Source organism: Carassius auratus, chromosome 31 (genome assembly GCF_003368295.1).
Source record: "Carassius auratus strain Wakin chromosome 31, ASM336829v1, whole genome shotgun sequence".
Taxonomy (NCBI): domain Eukaryota; kingdom Metazoa; phylum Chordata; class Actinopteri; order Cypriniformes; family Cyprinidae; genus Carassius; species Carassius auratus.
Window position 1 is genome coordinate 12,072,630 of NC_039273.1, and position 17,910 is coordinate 12,090,539.

Below are 17,910 nucleotides of genomic sequence, written 5' to 3' on the forward strand. Positions count from 1 at the left end.
GAACAAACAGATCGATCCATTCATGTTGTTGCCGTTTTCTCACCTTCTGGAAACGCGAGACGATGTCACCTGCGATGGTGCTGACCAGAGCGGTGATGTCATCCATGAAGCGCTCAGGGAAGCGGTTCTTCCGGGGAGACTGCAGGCGGTCAGTAAAGTACAAATGATGAATGACGCTCTTAACCTGAAAAGAGAAAGATGATATTTTTTTCTCTCACAACCTCAAAAACAGATGCTACACTTTGTGTCAAAAATGAGAAAGCATGGGAAATTATGATTGTGGTAGTTCTTACCATAAGCTCAAAGAAGAACCAGGCCTGTTGCAGGGCTCCCTCCCTCACGCTGCCACTGCTGACCACCCACTGCAGGGCAAGCTCCTCATGAAAGAGCTGAGAACAGGAAAGAGCCATCAAAGAACCATTCACCATCAAATACACTGCATCTAGCTCAGTATGTCTTAGTTCTACTATGGGATATGATACGGTCCTTTGACATAGGGTCCACTGTGTTGCTGCAAGAGTGGGGAGGATTCATTATTCTACGGATTCAACATTGAAAACATTGATAAACATCTCATTTGAACACAGTACCCATTACTGGGCAGAGACCAACAGGGTGCTCTATACCATAAGTGACAAATCATTCCCTCTTCAGGTGCATTCATAGTAAAGAGAAGAACAGAAACTCAAGAGTCCACAAAAACATGACAACCACAGCAACAAAACAATATCAACAACAACATCCAGTCATTACAAGACAGACAGTTGCAATTGAGGCGACGAGAGGGTCAGCTCCTGCCTTCAGAGGATTGGGTCTCTACCTTTTTGGTCGGCAATCGTCCTGTTAATGTTTGCAAGAAACTGGCGCTCTCAGTGTGCGATGACATGCGATTGCCACTGCGCTCCATGGCCTATGGGTGGGGATGAATGGAAGGGTGACAATAGATTAGTGTGGAGGACAGGAGTATGTGGTGCCATTCACTACCAGTATCTACACACACACACACACCTTCAACCCACACGCACAAAAAACACAATACAGAACGAGACTGCACAAACTGTAATATCATAAGAGATAAATAATTAATAATTTTTAAAAAAGCAATTACTTTTTAATTAAACAATTGGTTTCCTTCAAACAAATAACCATCTTGCCGGACATAGCCTACTCAACAAGGAGACTAAAGAGAAAAAAATAATAAATATATGAATAAATATATAAGTGAATAAATAGATATGCATGTATGCTTTAATGAATCAGATTATTACAGGCACTGAGTAATGACGAAAAAAAAAAAAAAATTAGCCTTAATCAGGTGCTGGTTATTAAAATAAATACAAACATACAGACAAAAAAAATTATAATACATTCACACACACGCATACAAGTACATGCAGCATATCATAACATGCCAGGCAGAGAGAAAATGGAAATTGGTTAGTTATGCCCATGCGATGCTTTTTAGAGTGAAATGGTTTATGAGAAATGAGGTGGCTTCGGAAATGATGGTTTAAGAAGAGTGTATGGGGTTGAGGAAGTAAAGAACAAAAAAAATGAAAGAAAAAAAAAAGAGAAGGATTGTGCCATGGAGTTTTTAGATATTCCTGTTAGTGCTACTGGGAACAGCTGTGTGAAATGGTGCATTCTGCTTTGTATTTGGGGGTCGGGATAGTCAAAATGACCTGCTTAGCATCGGACGATGAGCCAGGGCTGGTCCCCCAGGGGGCGCTTTTGCACCCCATGGTATCCACCCAGGAGTTGGAGCGATCTAAGCCCTGCAAGCCAAGGGTGGTGTCAAAAGGATCACGGGTAGACGCAAGCAAGCCAGGGAACAGTGAAAGGTCAAAGTTACAGGTAAATGAGATCAAGTCAGCGAGGGTGCAAGTTAGTTTATATTAATTTCACATCTTTGAACAGCAACAGGTTAGACTGTCAAGCATCTTTTAAGTGGTAACGAAATCAAAGGATTAGTTTGGCACAGTTAGCACAGAGAACACATGATGTGAAATCAGGCTGAGAGGGGAAAAGGATCACTGGTTAGCATCAACAATTCTTAAGTGTACCTCAAATAAAGCATCTTTAAACATCTTCGTAGCATTTGGTACATTATACAATTCCTAAATCATCTACACTACCTTTCACAAGTTTGGGGTCAACATGAGTTTTCTGAAATTTATATTTTTATTCCGTAGAGATATAATATAATATAGTGATATAAAAGTCTCCTTTTCATCAAAAACTCTACATCAAAAAAATCATGAAAAAAGTATCACAGAAACCACAATGTTTGTTTTGCTGGTGAGCTGTAACATTGAGAAATGCTGATGATCAGATAATCAGCAATGTGCAGCTGGTGCAGAAAGTCAATGACCGACAAATGCATTCATAATAATAAATACAGTTATTTACATCCAGCTGGAGCAATCCAATCATGTCTTAATGGCACTAATAAAATATATTTTGATGTGTGCATAAACTACGACGATGCATCTGTAATATTATTAGAAATAAATTATAACCAGCAGAGCTGCTGAAAATGTGACTACCTACCTTGCTGCCAATGATGGAGCGTACTTCATCATCTGGGGAAGTAGGAGTGCCAGAGATGTCTGGGTTGCTGTTGCTAAGGCTACGAGAGCGGTTGAGGTTGAGGCTTGCAGGTCTAACAACAGAACGGGCCATGGTGGCATAATGCACTGAACCGCCCAATCCTCCCGGGCCTATTACGCCAAAAGCAATAAATCAACATTTAAAACACACTGGAGTAACAACTAATTTAATCTTATCTTAAACACTCCAAAAGCTGCAGATTTAGAGACATAAAATCAAAAGATCAAGCTGAAACCTGACCTGGAGAGGGGGAGTTGGGGTCCATGTTGGGCAGGCGGAAGACATAGTGGATATATGAGGAGAGAAGGCTGTTTCGCCCATGCATATCTTGACTAGTGTCCAAGTACTTATGTAGACGGTTCACTATAGATGCCATCACTTCAAAAGAAGCCTGACCAAGATTCACTACAGCCGAAAGAAAATAAAACACAAGATCTTAAAGAAACGACAGCCGAGGTCAGGAAACTAACAACTATTTTATGCACTTCTCACAATCAAGCTAAATAAAGAGAGAGAAAGATAGATAGAGAGAGAGAGATTTTTTTCAAATGGAAAAGATAAGTTAAAGAGAGTCCATGAAACACTGAAAATTCGGTCATCATGTTGTTCCAAAACTGTATGCATTTCTTTCTTCTGTGAATTTCAAAACTAATTTTAAAGGATGCTGGAAATGAAACAACCTTGGAGCCCATTAAAAATAAAAAAACATAGATCTTTTTTATGTTCGCCAGAAGAGATCATTCAGTCATATGGTTTAAGAACAATATCAGGGCGAGTACATTTATGACGCATTTTTTTATTTCTGGTAGAACTATCCCTTTAAAGTAAAGCTGTTCTGAGAGTTTTGTGAGATTATGTAGGTTGGAGGACAGATGGTACCTATCTGGCCGGCTATGACAGGTGGCCGCACCATCAGCAACACCAGTTTGTCCAGCAGTAGGTGGAGGAAGTGCACAACAGGCTCCAGCTGAGAGGAATTCAGAGCTGCTATACTAGTCTTCAACTCTGCCTCCAGATTATTCTCCATAATGCGCATGTCTCCAATCCTCACAGGGAACATGTGCTCATCCAGCGCGTGCACCAGTGCAAAGAACTTATCTAAATACTGGTCCTGGGCAGAGGAAAGAACCTCGTCAGAGAATGCATTTGTTTGAAGTGGGCTATTAATCAGTATTTTGATTTCACTTCTAATGACCTGTGTGTGGACGGTGGATGCAGCCACAACCTCTACATTAAACACCCCTCTGTGGTTATCCACCCATTTCATTCCAGGAAGAGGAACCTACACACAAATGCATGAATGAACTTGCAGCATAATTTCTTTGTATTATTACACATTGCCACCCTAAAATACTCTCAAACACACTTCCTGTAGTTTAGTCCCACTGTAGTGTTTATGAAAAATAACAGCATTGCTAACGATATAGGTATCATATAAAAAAAAAAAAAAAAAGTAAACCAATATTTAGAATACATTTAAAATACATTTTCATATATAACTATGCGTGTTGTGTGCCAGAAATGGCCTTACATCAGGAGAGAGAACAGAGTAAGACTGAGGCGGTTTCTCCAGAGATACTGGGAGGCAGAAGTGACCTGTTCTCAAGCGTCCATTTTGCAGCATGGGAATCCACTGAGGAAAAATAAGAGGCATAACATTTGCTATAGATGTGAACCTTCAGGCACATCATGATTAGATTAGGTTTTTATTCAGAGTCAGGATCCAGCGGCCAGCTGCATAAACATCACTATGTTATCACTGTGTCTGAAGAACTAGTTTTATTAACAAGATGTCAATTTAGACCAATCAATGTTTTTTTTAACTGATTTAAAAAAGTGTACCTACTTTTTCTTGCAGAAAAAAAAGTGACATAAGCTGTCTACACAACCAGCCACAGTATAAAAAAAAAATCTTGATGCACCTCATTCGCATCTTCGTTATTGAATTAAGGAGGCTTGTTACCTAAATCTGTACACAGATTTATGGAAATATTCTCGATTAGCACTGTGTGACTGCCAAAAATTAAAAAAATATTATAATTTTTATTTTATAAAAACAATTTATGCTCACCAAGGCTGCAATTATTTTGATAAAAAATACAGTAATACTGTACAAGTTCTATTATAAGACAATCCTTCTAGTTCTATTTTAATGTTTCAAAATGTAATTTATTCTTGTGATGGCAATAATGAATTTATTCCAATCTTTAGCGTCGAATCATCCTTTTGAAATCATCTGATATGCTGATTTACAGTTAAAAAAACACTTGTGGTTGTGCTGGTTAACATTTTTGTGATTTCTTTAATGAACAGAAACTATGAAAATATAACTGCATTTATTTGAAATGTAATTTAATGTATCCTTGCTGAATAAAAGTTAATTTATCATGTGTGTGTACTTGTATATATGGTTCATGAGGACACAATGCATGGGTACTACAATGTAAACATGGTTTATAAGGACACTTCCTGTGTCCCTGTAAAACAAAAGGCTTAAAAAAAAAACATAAAAAAAACGTGTTTTATGAAATTCAAAAATTGCCAGTACTATTCTGTAAAGTATAAAAACAATTACACCGATGAAAAACCCCATGAACCACAAATGCAAGTGTGTGTGTGTGTGTGTGTGTGTGTGTCAAACTATGTACCGTGTATCCAACAGGCGTCTCCAGGGGAGTGTTCTGTTTCTGTTGACAGCTAACATGGTAGAAAGTAAAAAGGATGTGATGATGGTCGGTCAGTGAGGCTGGTAGCTTGATTTTAATTTCATCATGGAAATCTGGTGATCTGAGGAAACAACATTTGATATACGAAAAATAAATCTGAATCAAAATGTTCAAATGTCAGTGTCATTAATCCATTTTTATACAAATGCAAACATGATTAATCATCTGTTGTTCTAAATTCACCTACAGCTGACCCTGCCACTCTGTGAGCTGATGTTTGATCCCCTGCTAAAGACTTCTGCATGATGTCATGTAAATGAGTTTTTAATAAATGTTGTAGTCTTTTACTCACCGATTATGATAGACTACAGCAGTATATGCCTCCCTTGAATACTCTGCACAACTGGATTTCCCGAAGATTACCTAAGAGACCAACGAGTGAAGAACTCTAAGTATGTTATGCCATTTCACCAAGACAGGCGAGTGCTTCTCCATGATATGTATGGTAATTTGAAGATTGAAAATTGATCTCTGCATTGTCAAAACTTACAGGCATAGCATTGCTAGGATCTTCCCCATTCATGAACTGTACTTTAACTGTAATGTTGCGGGCTGAGCCTTGACGGTTAGCAAAGTTCAGGCTCTGTGGGTTCACATATAGCAGGTTCCTACACACACAGGTAGACAGAGATTATATATATTTTTAACACATTTAGAAGTTCCAATAAGTTTAATATATCTAAAAAGCAAATTAAGTTTAGAAAGGATTCCTTAACTGAAATTTTAACAGTCCCTTGTTAAAATGAACAGGAAACATCTAATTCATTTTAAAATAGCATTTTTAAAAACTCCTGGAATTTACACCAGATTTAGTTGCACAAAACAGAACTTCAAAAAAGCATGTGAAAACATCTTTAACATTAACATTAATCCCCAGTGATCTTTTCATTGGATAGATTTTTGTTGCACAGTCGTTTCCGTTCTGCGGTTACAGTAGCTGCAAGAACAGAAAAAAATACTGCATTGACGTGCATCGCACTCTCCGGGGAGACTGCACAGACCGCAAAGTTCACAGACTTTCCAAGGAGCACAGATCTCTCAAGCTCTCTCTAAATGATCTCCTCTCTAATGTGGAGCAAATATTACATTTATTTCATACAGTGATCTTTTGTTGAAAAGGAAAATATTAGTAAGGAGAAGTGAATAATGATTTTAGCATTGTACACTGAAGCATCAACAGTGTATTATTCCATGAAAATATTTAAAATGTTTCCATATTAGTTGCCTTTTCACATACACACACACAAACAAGAAGAAGAAATGCAATAAAAAAAGTGGAGCAATTCCAGTTCAGGAAAACCCCTTTAAATAATAATGGGTTAATCATTTTCTATTTGGCACAGGGTGTAAGAGGGGACATTGCAGTCCTCCCACCCATACCAGTGACACACAAGCTCCCGGAATGGCCTCTGGGTACACAAGGGGAGTCCGGTCATGTTCGCCGTGTACACTAATATGGATTGAGAACAAACTGTCCGGACCTGTCTGAACAGGACCAGTCAGTCTGAGCGTGCAGCAGGGCATCGAGAATACATCACTGGAGCAGACATAAACCAAGTTAGCTCGCTGGCAGGCAAATAAAAATGAAATCTAGTTTGTTTCAACTTTTATGTATGTATGTTAATATGGTCAATCCTTAAAATACACTTTGTTTTCAAAAATTTACTATCATCAGATAAAAATATGTTTAAACTGTTAAATGCGTTTTTATCTCACATGCAAATAAAATCTGTATGCAACAGTGTTGAATAGTCCACAATTAAAAATGTATATATATATATCACACTGAAAGCTGATGGGAGATTAATATTAAGCAGTAAATACAAACTTGTGCATATCAGTGCAAATGGCACAAACTCCCCCAACTTCAGTCATCACTCATTTTTTATTACTGCCTAAGCTGAAGCATCCTGTGATTCAGTGACGATTCTGCTTGTACATGCAGACCCTCTCAGTGGCACCTGAGAGTGATGATTCGCTGATTCAGGTGACCATTAAATCAAAGCCAGAACCATAAATCGCATACTTTTATTATTAATTCCCTTCCAGCGGTACATGCACAGTGCACCAAGTGACCGTGGTGATGATGTGATCGATCGGAGGGATGATTCATCAGCATCGTTCATCTTGGCTTATCAGAGGCAACCAGGGGCCAGGTTATGGATGTGTGTGTGTGTCTAAGAGAGAGAGAGATACTGTAAATTTTCTGCACCGAGTAAACTTTCCAGATTGGGAGGAGGACACTCAAGCACAGCCAGCTTAATAATTACCAAATGCTCCCTCCCCCTCTCAGTGTAGCTGTATATATCTTGAGGAATCTCTGCTGTTTTTGGCAATGTTCTCGGAGTAGGAGATTAGAAGAGTAGCGAGAAAGGCAGGCTAAAAGAGACGAGTATCCAGACAGGCATTGGGAACGCACTGACGCAGTGAACAACTCTGCCTTCAAACCATCTGAAATGATGCTGATTTTCCTGCTTTTTTGGCTGAGCTTGTCAGCAACAAGCGCAGCTCCTAACCTAAGGAAAGCACCCACTGAGGCACCTATTCTAGTCACCGTGCCGCCAACTGAGGCTAGATCGCACTTTGCCATGTTAGATGACGTACGACTCCTGGCTAACGGTCTGCTCCAGCTCGGCCAGAGCCTCAGAGAGTTTGTGCACAAGACCAAGTCTCAGATCAACGACATCTTCCAGAAGCTCAACATCTTTGATCGCTCCTTCTACCAGCTCTCAGTGGTCACCAGTGAAATCAAAGAAGAGGAGGAGAAGTTGAAGGAGACGACCATTTATTTGAAGGCCAATAATGAGGAGATCAGAAACTTGTCTCTGGAGATCAACTCCAAAATTAACAACATTCTCCAAGAGCGAAGCCAGTTGCACAGCAAGGTTGGTGGGCTGGAGGAGAAGCTGAAGGGCTTGTCTGTGAGCATGATGCCGTTGGAGCAACTTCAAGAGATTACTGCGTTAAAGGTGAGTCCACGAAGGTTAATTCAGAACTTCCGTTCGAAATTGTCCAAACCCATTATAACTAGAGGGCTTCTCAGAACCAGTTTTAAATTGCATGTCTAAAGGTGCATGTAAATCTTGTTGACAAGAGCAAAAACGAAATGAATGCATATCAATAAAACTGATCATATACTGGGATCTCTTACAGTTGAATCCAGTTATGCATTTACTGCATTGACAACTTGTCTATTGCAGGATGTGATTGAAACACAAGAAAGGACCATTACTGATCTGCTTAAATCTGTTAAAGAGCAACACGAACAGCTCAATTACCAGAAGATCAAAATTAAGAGTCTTGAGGAAAAGGTATCCATCCCTTTTTCTATAATGTCTCATGTTATTTCCACTAGAAATTTAAGATTATACATTTTGAATTTAACATTCAAAGCAATTCTAATGAAAAGAATTAGAATTTTTCACATCTTTGACAAATCAATTTACAATTACAGTACACATCCTATAGAGATTGCACTAAGAACTATTTCTAGCTTACAAAATATTTATAAAATTATGTATATTATAAAATGTATTTGACTTCATAAGAATTTAATTTGATTATATTTTGCTATATCTATTTTTTATGAATTATATTGAATTTTAATAATGTCAATATCAAGGGATTACAATTTGAAATAATTAATTCATTTATTTCCATTTACTGAGAATAAATATTAATTTATTTCAGCTGAACTATGATTCTTTTCAAGAAACAGCTGAAAAACCTTTGGATTTAAACCCAGAAACACCTGACCCTTTTCGTTATTTAAAAATTAACTCCACCAATGGAACTGCAGAAATAAATGGTAAGAACACCACAAAATCATAGTCATTTTAATTGCTGCTTTAATAAATCGAAAATCATCAACTGTGATCTTTGCTTCTGCTTTAAATCTGCTATTTGTGTACTTTGCGTATGTTTATTCTGATTAATTTTTATATTGTAATGTACAGCACTTTGGTCAATTTCGAGGCAGTTTTAAAAGTGCTTTAAAATAAACTAAACTGTGTGTTTTGCTGCACAGACTTTCCAAAGGACTGCAGTGATGTGTTCAAAAGAGGCCAGAGGACCAGTGGAATTTACCCAATCAAACCCAATCAATCGGAGCCTTTCTATGTTTATTGTGAGATAAGTGCTGGTAAGAGACCAATAATGTACATCTAATCAGACTTCCTATTGGTATCAGATACAAAAATTCTGACAAGTAAAAAGAAAGGGCACAAGAAACTCAGGCAATGTGGCTCCTTAACTAAGAAAGCTGTACCTTTACAACTATTCTAATCCAGCTGAATACAATATACTCTTTTTTTACTTTTACTCGGTTTTAAGATGGTGCAGCCACAGTCATTCAGAGGAGGGAGGATGGTTCTGTTGACTTTGAACAGTCATGGGAAAAATACGAAAATGGATTTGGCAAACTGGAGAGTAAGTATGCCCTTATATGTCGTGCAAGATGTCAGCTTTCGATCTAATTCTCTCAGTTTACACAGATTAAAAATAAATTAAAAAAAATAAGCCACTTTGATAATCCATAAACAGCTTATGCTTTTGTATTATCATACATCTTTGGCTGGAACTAAGTGGAAATGTCCTTGTGTTACAGAGGAGTTCTGGCTTGGCTTGGCGAAGATTCATTCCATTGCTCAACAAGGACAATACATTTTACACATCGAACTGGAAGACTGGAAGGAGGAAAAGAGATTCATAGAGTACACATTCACCCTGGAAGGTCCAGCATCTGATTATGCTCTTCACGTGGCACCCCTCTCTGGAGATCTGCCTGATGCCATGAGCAACCACACTGGCATGAAGTTCTCAACCAAGGACAGAGACAACGATAATCACGACGAGTCAAACTGCGCCCGGAACTACACAGGTATCACATGGTCACAATTAAGATGTAATATCCCTCAATATATAATTTAATATTCCTTGTATATTAACTGTTTGTTGGTTTCAGGAGGTTGGTGGTTTGATGCATGTGGGGACAGCAACCTAAATGGGAGATACACCTGGATGAGGTTGAGAGCTCGGCACCAGCGCAGGAAAGGAATCTACTGGAGACCAGCCAAAGGGAGCTCCTACACCCTCAAATCCACAAAGATCACCATCAGACCATCAACCCAGTTTCAATAATCCCTGACCCTATATTCTCCATTGTGTAATTCAGAATCAATCCGAGGGGTCACACAAAGCTTTTCCCTTTCTCCACAGACAGCAGAAACTCAATGATGCAACTGCAACAGGTCATTGACTCTGGTAGAGGGTAAAAACCAAGTCAAAGGGTTATTGCAACATGCATGTGCTAGTTTGCAATCTTCGTAGATCAAAAAAATGTAAAAATATTATACTTATACTGAACAGGTTCAAATGGTAAAGACCCATGGCGGATCACACCTCTGGAACAGGATCTGATGCATGTCATTATCAAGAGTCAACAAGAATCATCAATTAGTTTGTAGACTTATATGGATAGAATTATAGAACTACATTGCACTCAACTATAGAGCTTCTCAACATCATTTCACATACTGTATGTTAACTTAATTATTTAAGCAATTTACACAAATTTGCAACGGGTAAGCAATGGGTAACACTTTGTAATAACTTTTATTAAATCATGACTACAATGGTTATGAACACATCCCTATTACATTATATTATATTATACAATAAATAGCTATTTGTCATTTTGATATTATAAAATTATTACAAGGTGTAACCAAGAAATGTGCTGTTATGGTTGAAGTTGGATCTTTTGCTTGTCTCTTTCTGTTACTGAGTCATATTGACTCCTAGTTATGTTTTGTACATACTCAGCTGTACTGTATATATTTAGTTTACACAGTGTTTCTCAATGGTAGTCAGATGCATCGTATTTATAACAACACAGTTAGACAATAAAGCAAAAATAAAAACCAGTCTTTCTGTAAATTATTTCACAGCACTCTATTCTTTGATTCACATGGCAAACTTTTTTTTTATAAATTTCACTCCATAAATGAAACAAAGTTGAGCATTATCTTCTCAACAAAGAAAACATTATATGAACAACTGCACTGCAGGCTCTCGACTGAAATAAGTTTCCAGGCTGGCACTACTGTTAGTTCATGGGGAGGGGAAATAAAAAGTAACTAATAAATAAAGATAATAAGATAATAAATAAATAATCCAGCAAGATGATCAAGATTAACCTGTGTGGGAAATCAATCCTTCATAATTAACATGTTATACAACCTGTATATTCTACAGACATGACAAGCGTGATAAATCCAGAACGGGAATGTTGTCAGGAGTAAATTATGTCCCAATCTGCCCAGGCGGCACCACTTAAATCAAAGCTGACTGTACGGCGTGTCCGGAGGAAGATAACAAAGTTGGCACAGGCTGTGGGTGAACAAACATGCCCTCTGAATGACAGGTTATATCAATATGCAGAGGATAAAAATCTTTGTCTGGTCAACCTTGACTAAATAAGTAAGCTTAAATAGCAGCGTTAGACCATACAGCGAGGCTGTCTACTCACAAAGGAAGTGCTCTGATTACTTACTAAAAGAAAAGAAAAAGAATGTTGTTTACTCCGCTGCTCATAATAGCAACAAATTCATTAAAAAACACAATATATTGAGCCATGTTCTGTTTTCTATCATATACTGTGCACGTTTGTGATGACCACAGTTGCATTGGGGTTTTCGACAGAATCAAAAGAGTGTGAAACCAGACCAACGCTGCGGGGGATGTTGGGAATAATCACACTCGGGTTTGAACCACAGCAAACGAGCCCAGTGTGAAAGAAACCTAAAAGTTAAGCTTAAATGTGTGCTATGAATAAAAAGTACTACACATAAAAAGCCTAAATTTCAAGTCTTGAAATGTAGTAGAGGCTTGTACTCGGACACAGTGCTTGTTACGTCACAACTTAGCAAGCGAATAGGGTGCCTTTGAATATTATTGTGTTGGAGTCAAAAAGGTTGAGAATTACTGATCTAGACATTTCTACCTGTAAGTGGTGTTGGGCACATAAACGTCCCTGGCAGGGAACTCCAGGATCTCTTTTGTTGGCCGCACTCGACTGTCTGGGTAAGGCTTCACTTGGAGCAGATCAGGCGTCAGGCAGTAGTGAGGGTTCTCGGGGGCTGGTGAGATGTCAATCTTCAGCTGGGCTGAAGGCATTTAATAAATGAGTAACATAACTCATTACATAAATGTAAATATGGCCAAAATCCATTGCACAAATATGTCAAAAGAGCTCTACCTGTAATGGGCCTCAGTCTACGTAGCACAGAGGATGGCCGCCGCATGTCGGCTAGGAACTTGTAGAGATCTTCATCACTTAGTCGATCTCCTTCCTAATATAATATATTAATAAAATATGAAAATATTTTTACATGTCAACAGCAGGGGTATTTATTAACTTTAATGGTCCAAACTATGCAATTACTGGTAACTGGAGGACAGTGAACTTTCTATGAATGAGATCAATACTGGGATGTTTTTTTTTTTGTTTTTTTTTTTTGTTTTTTTTTTTTATAACAGCGTGACCTGTTTGAAGAAGTTGGTGACCGTCAGGGTGGCTGGTCTAAAGCTAGTCAGACTACATGATTCATCTCCGCTGGTGGTTCTCTCCAGCGAACGACGCCCCACAATACTAGAGTTCCTCCGTTCAGACCAAGAGCCTTTCCGTTCTGTGTAATGATGCAGAGTCAAGTAGTTAAACCTCAGTACTACAAGATCAGATAGGACAAAACAAGACAAAATGGGCAATTAATAAATAAATAAATGCTGTGGTATGGCATAAAGAGCAAAAATAAATCAAAATTGAGATTAGACTCGTCTTCATCACCCATTCAAATGTTGTTCAGAAGAATCATTTCAAACTACAAGTACAAGATAAATATGCACGACCATCTGTGTCTTTTAAAGATTGACCTGACAGCCCCATCTCCAGCTCTGTGTCTCTCTCTAGGCTGCCGGCACTGTTCACTATGTTCATGAGGTGTATGGCTGTCCAGGCAAAGGGCATCCGATAACGCCCTAGTCGCTGGCAGAACTGTTCAGACTGACTGCGCAACTTCTCAAGCTTTTCCTTATTCTGTGGTACCAGAGAAGAGAAAATAAAAACAGTCACCATGCTGGACACAATTCCACCAGGAGCTGGTGTACAATGTATAAACTATTAAGAAGGGCTTACTTTGGCAGCATCAGATTCTTTGAAGACCATGTAAGGCTCTGCACATTCTCCAATGTCTCCCTGCTGAAGCACCTTCTCAAGCTGAACCCAAAAACAGTGGAAATGAGCAATGTTTTGTGAAAATTATGATAAAAACATTTTTTTCTGGATGCATTGATAAATAGAAAGTTCAAGTACAATTATGTATATTCTGCTCATGTTTCATGAATAAGACTCTGAGTGTTAAGAAGGATGCTGAATAATATAACCAACCTTGATAACAAGGAAGACGTCTTGAGAAGGGTAGGTGATTGAAAAGACAGCAGAGCGGGCCAGGGTGGAGATAGCAGCAGATGGGATGTGAGGTCGCAGCATGGCCTTCGTTTGCTCAGAGTTCAAATCAAAGTAAAAGTTCTCGGATATCTGAGGATTACCACAGGAAAACGTTAGGATATGACAGTGTCTAAAATCCTCGAACAGGTGACTACTACCTGTACACATAAATGGAACTTGTCTTAAAACTATTAGAAATCAATGGGGTAAAAGGTAAATAAATAAAATATTCCCATCAAATTTGGGTTTATAAATCCAATTTTAAAACACACAATTTTACAAATAAATAAACATAATGCAATGCACAGCATAAAGGAGTTCAACCCCTCTGAAACTGAAATTCAGTAATTACTCTTTATTTAGAAGAAATGTTAGGGTGTGAGTTTAAAGCAATTTTTGATTGAAAAGTAAGTACGTTGTTTCAAAACTTTTTAAAGGGAAGTAATTTCATGACAATAATTAAAAATGTTATATAGCCCAGTGAATAATTCTTAGACTTAATACTGACAACAATGGAACCACTTGGGAGAGAACTGTCAGGAGACTTATTTATTAGCACAAAAGAGCACAGTGGAACAAGAGGAATACCAAATCATTGTTACCAAACAAATAAAAGTGTGAAAATATAGAAAACATTATACAGAAATTCAGAAGAATTTATTTTAGTGATGAGTGATTTTTTGCTAAAGTACAACAAACTCATGTAACCTTTTCCAAGTCTCATATTTACAAATGTCCGGGTACAAAGACTTACAAAGACATCCGGGCATCCATACTCTGTTCTCATGAGACCAAGTCGATTTTAGGATTTTACAGCATCTAAAATGTTTTGGTGTTTCTAGAGGAGGAGTACTGTGAGAAGTGCCTGGTTCCCAGTAAAGCTCTTATATAGGGATGCAAGAGGAGTTGTGCTTTATCAATGCGGTCGTGAATTCACATACAACTGTGTGATGTAATACACAAACTTAAAACAGAAGATGTTAAAATCTCCTCATTCCTTGTGTTGTTTGGCATTTTTTCAACATGACAATGATGATGTGCATTCTGCCGAGGTGAAAATACTTTAGTGGACATGTATTTCACCCAATCACAAACGTGGAGGATTCTTTGGAGTCGAGTTGAGCAACACTCCCATTGCTTTTAAGGAGGTCATCCTCCAGGAGTTAAACAGGCCAGATGGGACAGTTTGTCATGAACTTATACACTGAGTGTCAAGAAGGCTCAGAGCTGTAGACTTTAAGCAATGGAGGACATACTAATACAGGCATAATTATATTTGTTGAATTAAATCTAGGGTGTTTCAGCAGTCCTTCATTTAAACTAAATTGGCTAATGTATTTATTTGACAGATATACAGATATTTAATGCCACATATTTCTCTGTTTTTATGAATTATATGTTTATTACATTTCAATGTTGCCATCTCTCCATGAAGTATCATAGAAAAGTACATATTTTGTATTTATTGGGGGGTGGGGGTACTCATTTATGCATTTATACCTAGTATCAATTCTGTCGTAAAGAAATGGCCAAATATGAAATATTAAAGTGGACATTTGAATTAAATGTTGTTTAGTCAATATTAAGCAAGAATTAGATTAACACTGTAAAGTGTAAAAACAATCGGCGGGGTGTTGGTGCCCTCTGCAGACATTTGTTATAATGTGTAATGTACATTAGCTCTATTTTTTATAATACATAATGTATTTTACCAGTTTTGTTCAATAAAACCATATGATTACTTGCTTTTGATTCCTTGCTTTATTTGAACTTATTATTATTGCCTCATTGCTATTATGCATGTATTTAAGTAATTTTAAAGGCTATTGTTAAAGGCCTAGGTCTATTTTTATTACCACAAAAACAATTAATTATAAATATCTGATTACTCGATTAATCGTTGGATTACTACATTACTCGATTACCAAAATAATCGATAGTGAAAGCCCTACTTGCAAGTGTGATGTAGTCGATTCTTTCTATTTTTAATGACACCACACATTTTTCCAAAATTTTTAACTCATTAACTCATTACACGGGAAATTACAGCTCACCTTTTTCTTTTCTTTGACATCATATAAGGCCAAACTTGCAAATATTGGCTCAATTTCAATCTCAAACCTTAAAAGGGAGAAGAGAAGCTTATCAGCAACACTCTAGCCACAGATGTTACATTTCAGTCCACAAAAGCTGTTCCCCACTTACTTCAAGGACAAGCACTTGACAAGAAGCCTTTGACCAAAATGTTCTTTTGGAACATCAGGCACACAGTGGCGCTCAATGGGTTCTTCCTACAAGAAAAAGAAAAAAAATGATTAATGCAAGAAGTGTTTTGGTAATCCGTATATTTAAACACAATATTGGAAATATTGAAACAAAACGTCATACTCTACCTCATCCAAAGCAGGATGCAGTGCGAAGAGCTCTCGATGACGGTTTGATTTGCGCTGGTCCTCATTGTGGTGGTCGATTTCTTCATTGGGTACTCGATCCAGAAGATGAGGCAGCAGAGCATCAGGCTGCGAGTTCTTCAGGTCAAATATACTGCAAGCCCAGCTGCCACGCGGAGTGTCATCAATTGACATGGACCTTCGCTTCAGATCATCCTGTGACATGCAAAAGTCAGTGTTTTAGGGCTGTGCAAAAAATCGAATGCGATTTTCATGCACATCTCATCAGTAAAAACGCTCGTTTAATTGGAAGTATTATCTCCAGCACGTGTGTTCAGATCAGGGTTGGCAGGTTTTCACAACAAATCCTGCCCTGTTGCTTCTCAAAACTAGTCCAAAACTAATCATGATTCCAGGAGGTTCCCAGATAAAAAAAAAATGCTTCCCGGGGTTACAATATACGTTTTGTTTTTTGGCATGGTTGTCTTGGTAAAATTCGAATTTTAGGGGCTAAATATCACGTTATTGGTATTGGGATTGCTTCAAACCGCGGACATGAAAAACAACCGCAGACTTGGCAACACTGGTTCAGGTGGAGCGGCAGTTACTAGTTACTACAGAGCCGTAGTCTACCGACAACTAACACAAAATCGCTTTCAAAATGGACAAAGAATCGCCACCGATTTTAAAATTGATTTTGTGTAGATTGTCAGTGAATTACGGCTCGGTGTAGTAAATGCCAACCAATGTTGCCAAGTCTGTGGTTCTTTTTCATGTCCGCGGGTGGAAGCCACCCCAATAGAAATAACGTGATATTTAGCCCCTAAAATGCGAACTTTACCAAGGCAACCATGCCATAAAACTTACATTTTAACCCCGGAAAGCAATTTTGTTTATCGGGGAACCTCCTGGAAATGCGAAACGCTAGTTTTGGACTAGTTTTGAGAAGCAAATGAGCAGGATTTGTTGTGAGAACCTGGCAACCATGATCTGAACGCACGTGCAGGGAGATATACTTCTAATAACAGGAGCGTCTTTAAGTGAAAGTGAAAGTGAAGTGACATTCAGCCAAGTATGGTGACCCATACTCAGAATTTGTGCTCTGCATTTAACCCATCCGAAATGCACACACACAGAGCAGTGAACACACACACACACACACACACACACACACACTGTGAGCACACACCCGGAGCAGTGGGCAGCCATTTATGCTGCGGCGCCCGGGGAGCAGTTAGGGGTCCGATGCCTTGCTCAATGGCACCTAAGTCGTGGTATTGAAGGTGGAGAGAGAACTGTACATGCACTCCCCCCACCCACAATTCCGTCCGGCCCGAGACTAGCACCCACAACCCTTCGATTGGGAGTCCAACCCTCTAACCATTAGGCCACGATTACCCCCACTTTTACTGATGAGATGTGCATGAAAATCGCATTCGATTTTTTGCACAGCAAAAGTTTTGCACAGTTTTGAACCATTAGGAAGTCGTGGCCTAATGGTTAGTGGTTGGACTCCCAATCGAAGGGTTGTGGGTTCTAGTCTCGGGCCGGACGGAATTGTGGGTGGGGGGAGTGCATGTACAGTTCTCTCTCCACCTTCAATACCACGACTTAGGAGCAAGGCATCGAACCCCCAACTGCTCCCCGGGCGCCGCAGCATAAATGGCTGCCCACTGCT

The 17,910-nt window shown here is 38.6% G+C and overlaps 2 protein-coding genes across 12 annotated transcripts in view; one reads left to right on the plus strand and one right to left on the minus strand.

Annotated features, from left to right (window-relative positions):
• LOC113050554 (dedicator of cytokinesis protein 7-like) overlaps positions 1-17,910 on the minus strand; it is a 45,297-nt gene that overhangs the window by 21,532 nt on the left and 5,855 nt on the right. For 5 of the 11 annotated variants that reach the window (XM_026213606.1, XM_026213605.1, XM_026213604.1 and 2 more), the window contains exons 6-26: positions 16,236-16,448; positions 16,048-16,133; positions 15,897-15,963; positions 13,783-13,932; positions 13,531-13,611; positions 13,269-13,431; positions 12,882-13,024; positions 12,595-12,688; positions 12,340-12,502; positions 5,827-5,944; positions 5,629-5,699; positions 5,259-5,397; positions 4,142-4,243; positions 3,806-3,892; positions 3,490-3,721; positions 2,851-3,015; positions 2,551-2,720; positions 1,683-1,775; positions 821-910; positions 294-389; positions 44-184 (exon numbers count right to left, since the gene is read on the minus strand). In XM_026213606.1, the coding sequence (XP_026069391.1) occupies positions 44-184; positions 294-389; positions 821-910; positions 1,683-1,775; positions 2,551-2,720; positions 2,851-3,015; positions 3,490-3,721; positions 3,806-3,892; positions 4,142-4,243; positions 5,259-5,397; positions 5,629-5,699; positions 5,827-5,944; positions 12,340-12,502; positions 12,595-12,688; positions 12,882-13,024; positions 13,269-13,431; positions 13,531-13,611; positions 13,783-13,932; positions 15,897-15,963; positions 16,048-16,133; positions 16,236-16,448 (2,664 nt within the window). The remainder of the gene's footprint in view (positions 1-43; positions 185-293; positions 390-820; positions 911-1,682; positions 1,776-2,550; positions 2,721-2,850; positions 3,016-3,489; positions 3,722-3,805; positions 3,893-4,141; positions 4,244-5,258; positions 5,398-5,628; positions 5,700-5,826; positions 5,945-12,339; positions 12,503-12,594; positions 12,689-12,881; positions 13,025-13,268; positions 13,432-13,530; positions 13,612-13,782; positions 13,933-15,896; positions 15,964-16,047; positions 16,134-16,235; positions 16,449-17,910) is intronic. The other 6 variants (XM_026213610.1, XM_026213609.1, XM_026213608.1 and 3 more) reach the window with 2 other exon arrangements.
• Positions 7,655-11,260, plus strand: LOC113050556 (angiopoietin-related protein 3-like). The gene is made up of 7 exons (XM_026213615.1): positions 7,655-8,305; positions 8,537-8,647; positions 9,027-9,144; positions 9,364-9,477; positions 9,669-9,764; positions 9,943-10,215; positions 10,300-11,260. The coding sequence occupies exons 1-7, from the start codon at positions 7,793-7,795 to the stop codon at positions 10,473-10,475; spliced, it is 1,401 nt and encodes a 466-aa protein (XP_026069400.1). The 5' UTR covers positions 7,655-7,792; the 3' UTR covers positions 10,476-11,260.

Coding starts and splice junctions, on each gene's coding strand:
- LOC113050556 (XM_026213615.1), top strand. CDS start 7,793: ATGATGCTGATTTTCCTGCTTTTTTGGCTGAGCTTGTCAGCAACAAGC. Junction 8,306..8,536: donor AAGAGATTACTGCGTTAAAG/GTGAGTCCACGA, acceptor TGTCTATTGCAG/GATGTGATTGAAACACAAGA. Junction 9,765..9,942: donor TGGATTTGGCAAACTGGAGA/GTAAGTATGCCC, acceptor CTTGTGTTACAG/AGGAGTTCTGGCTTGGCTTG.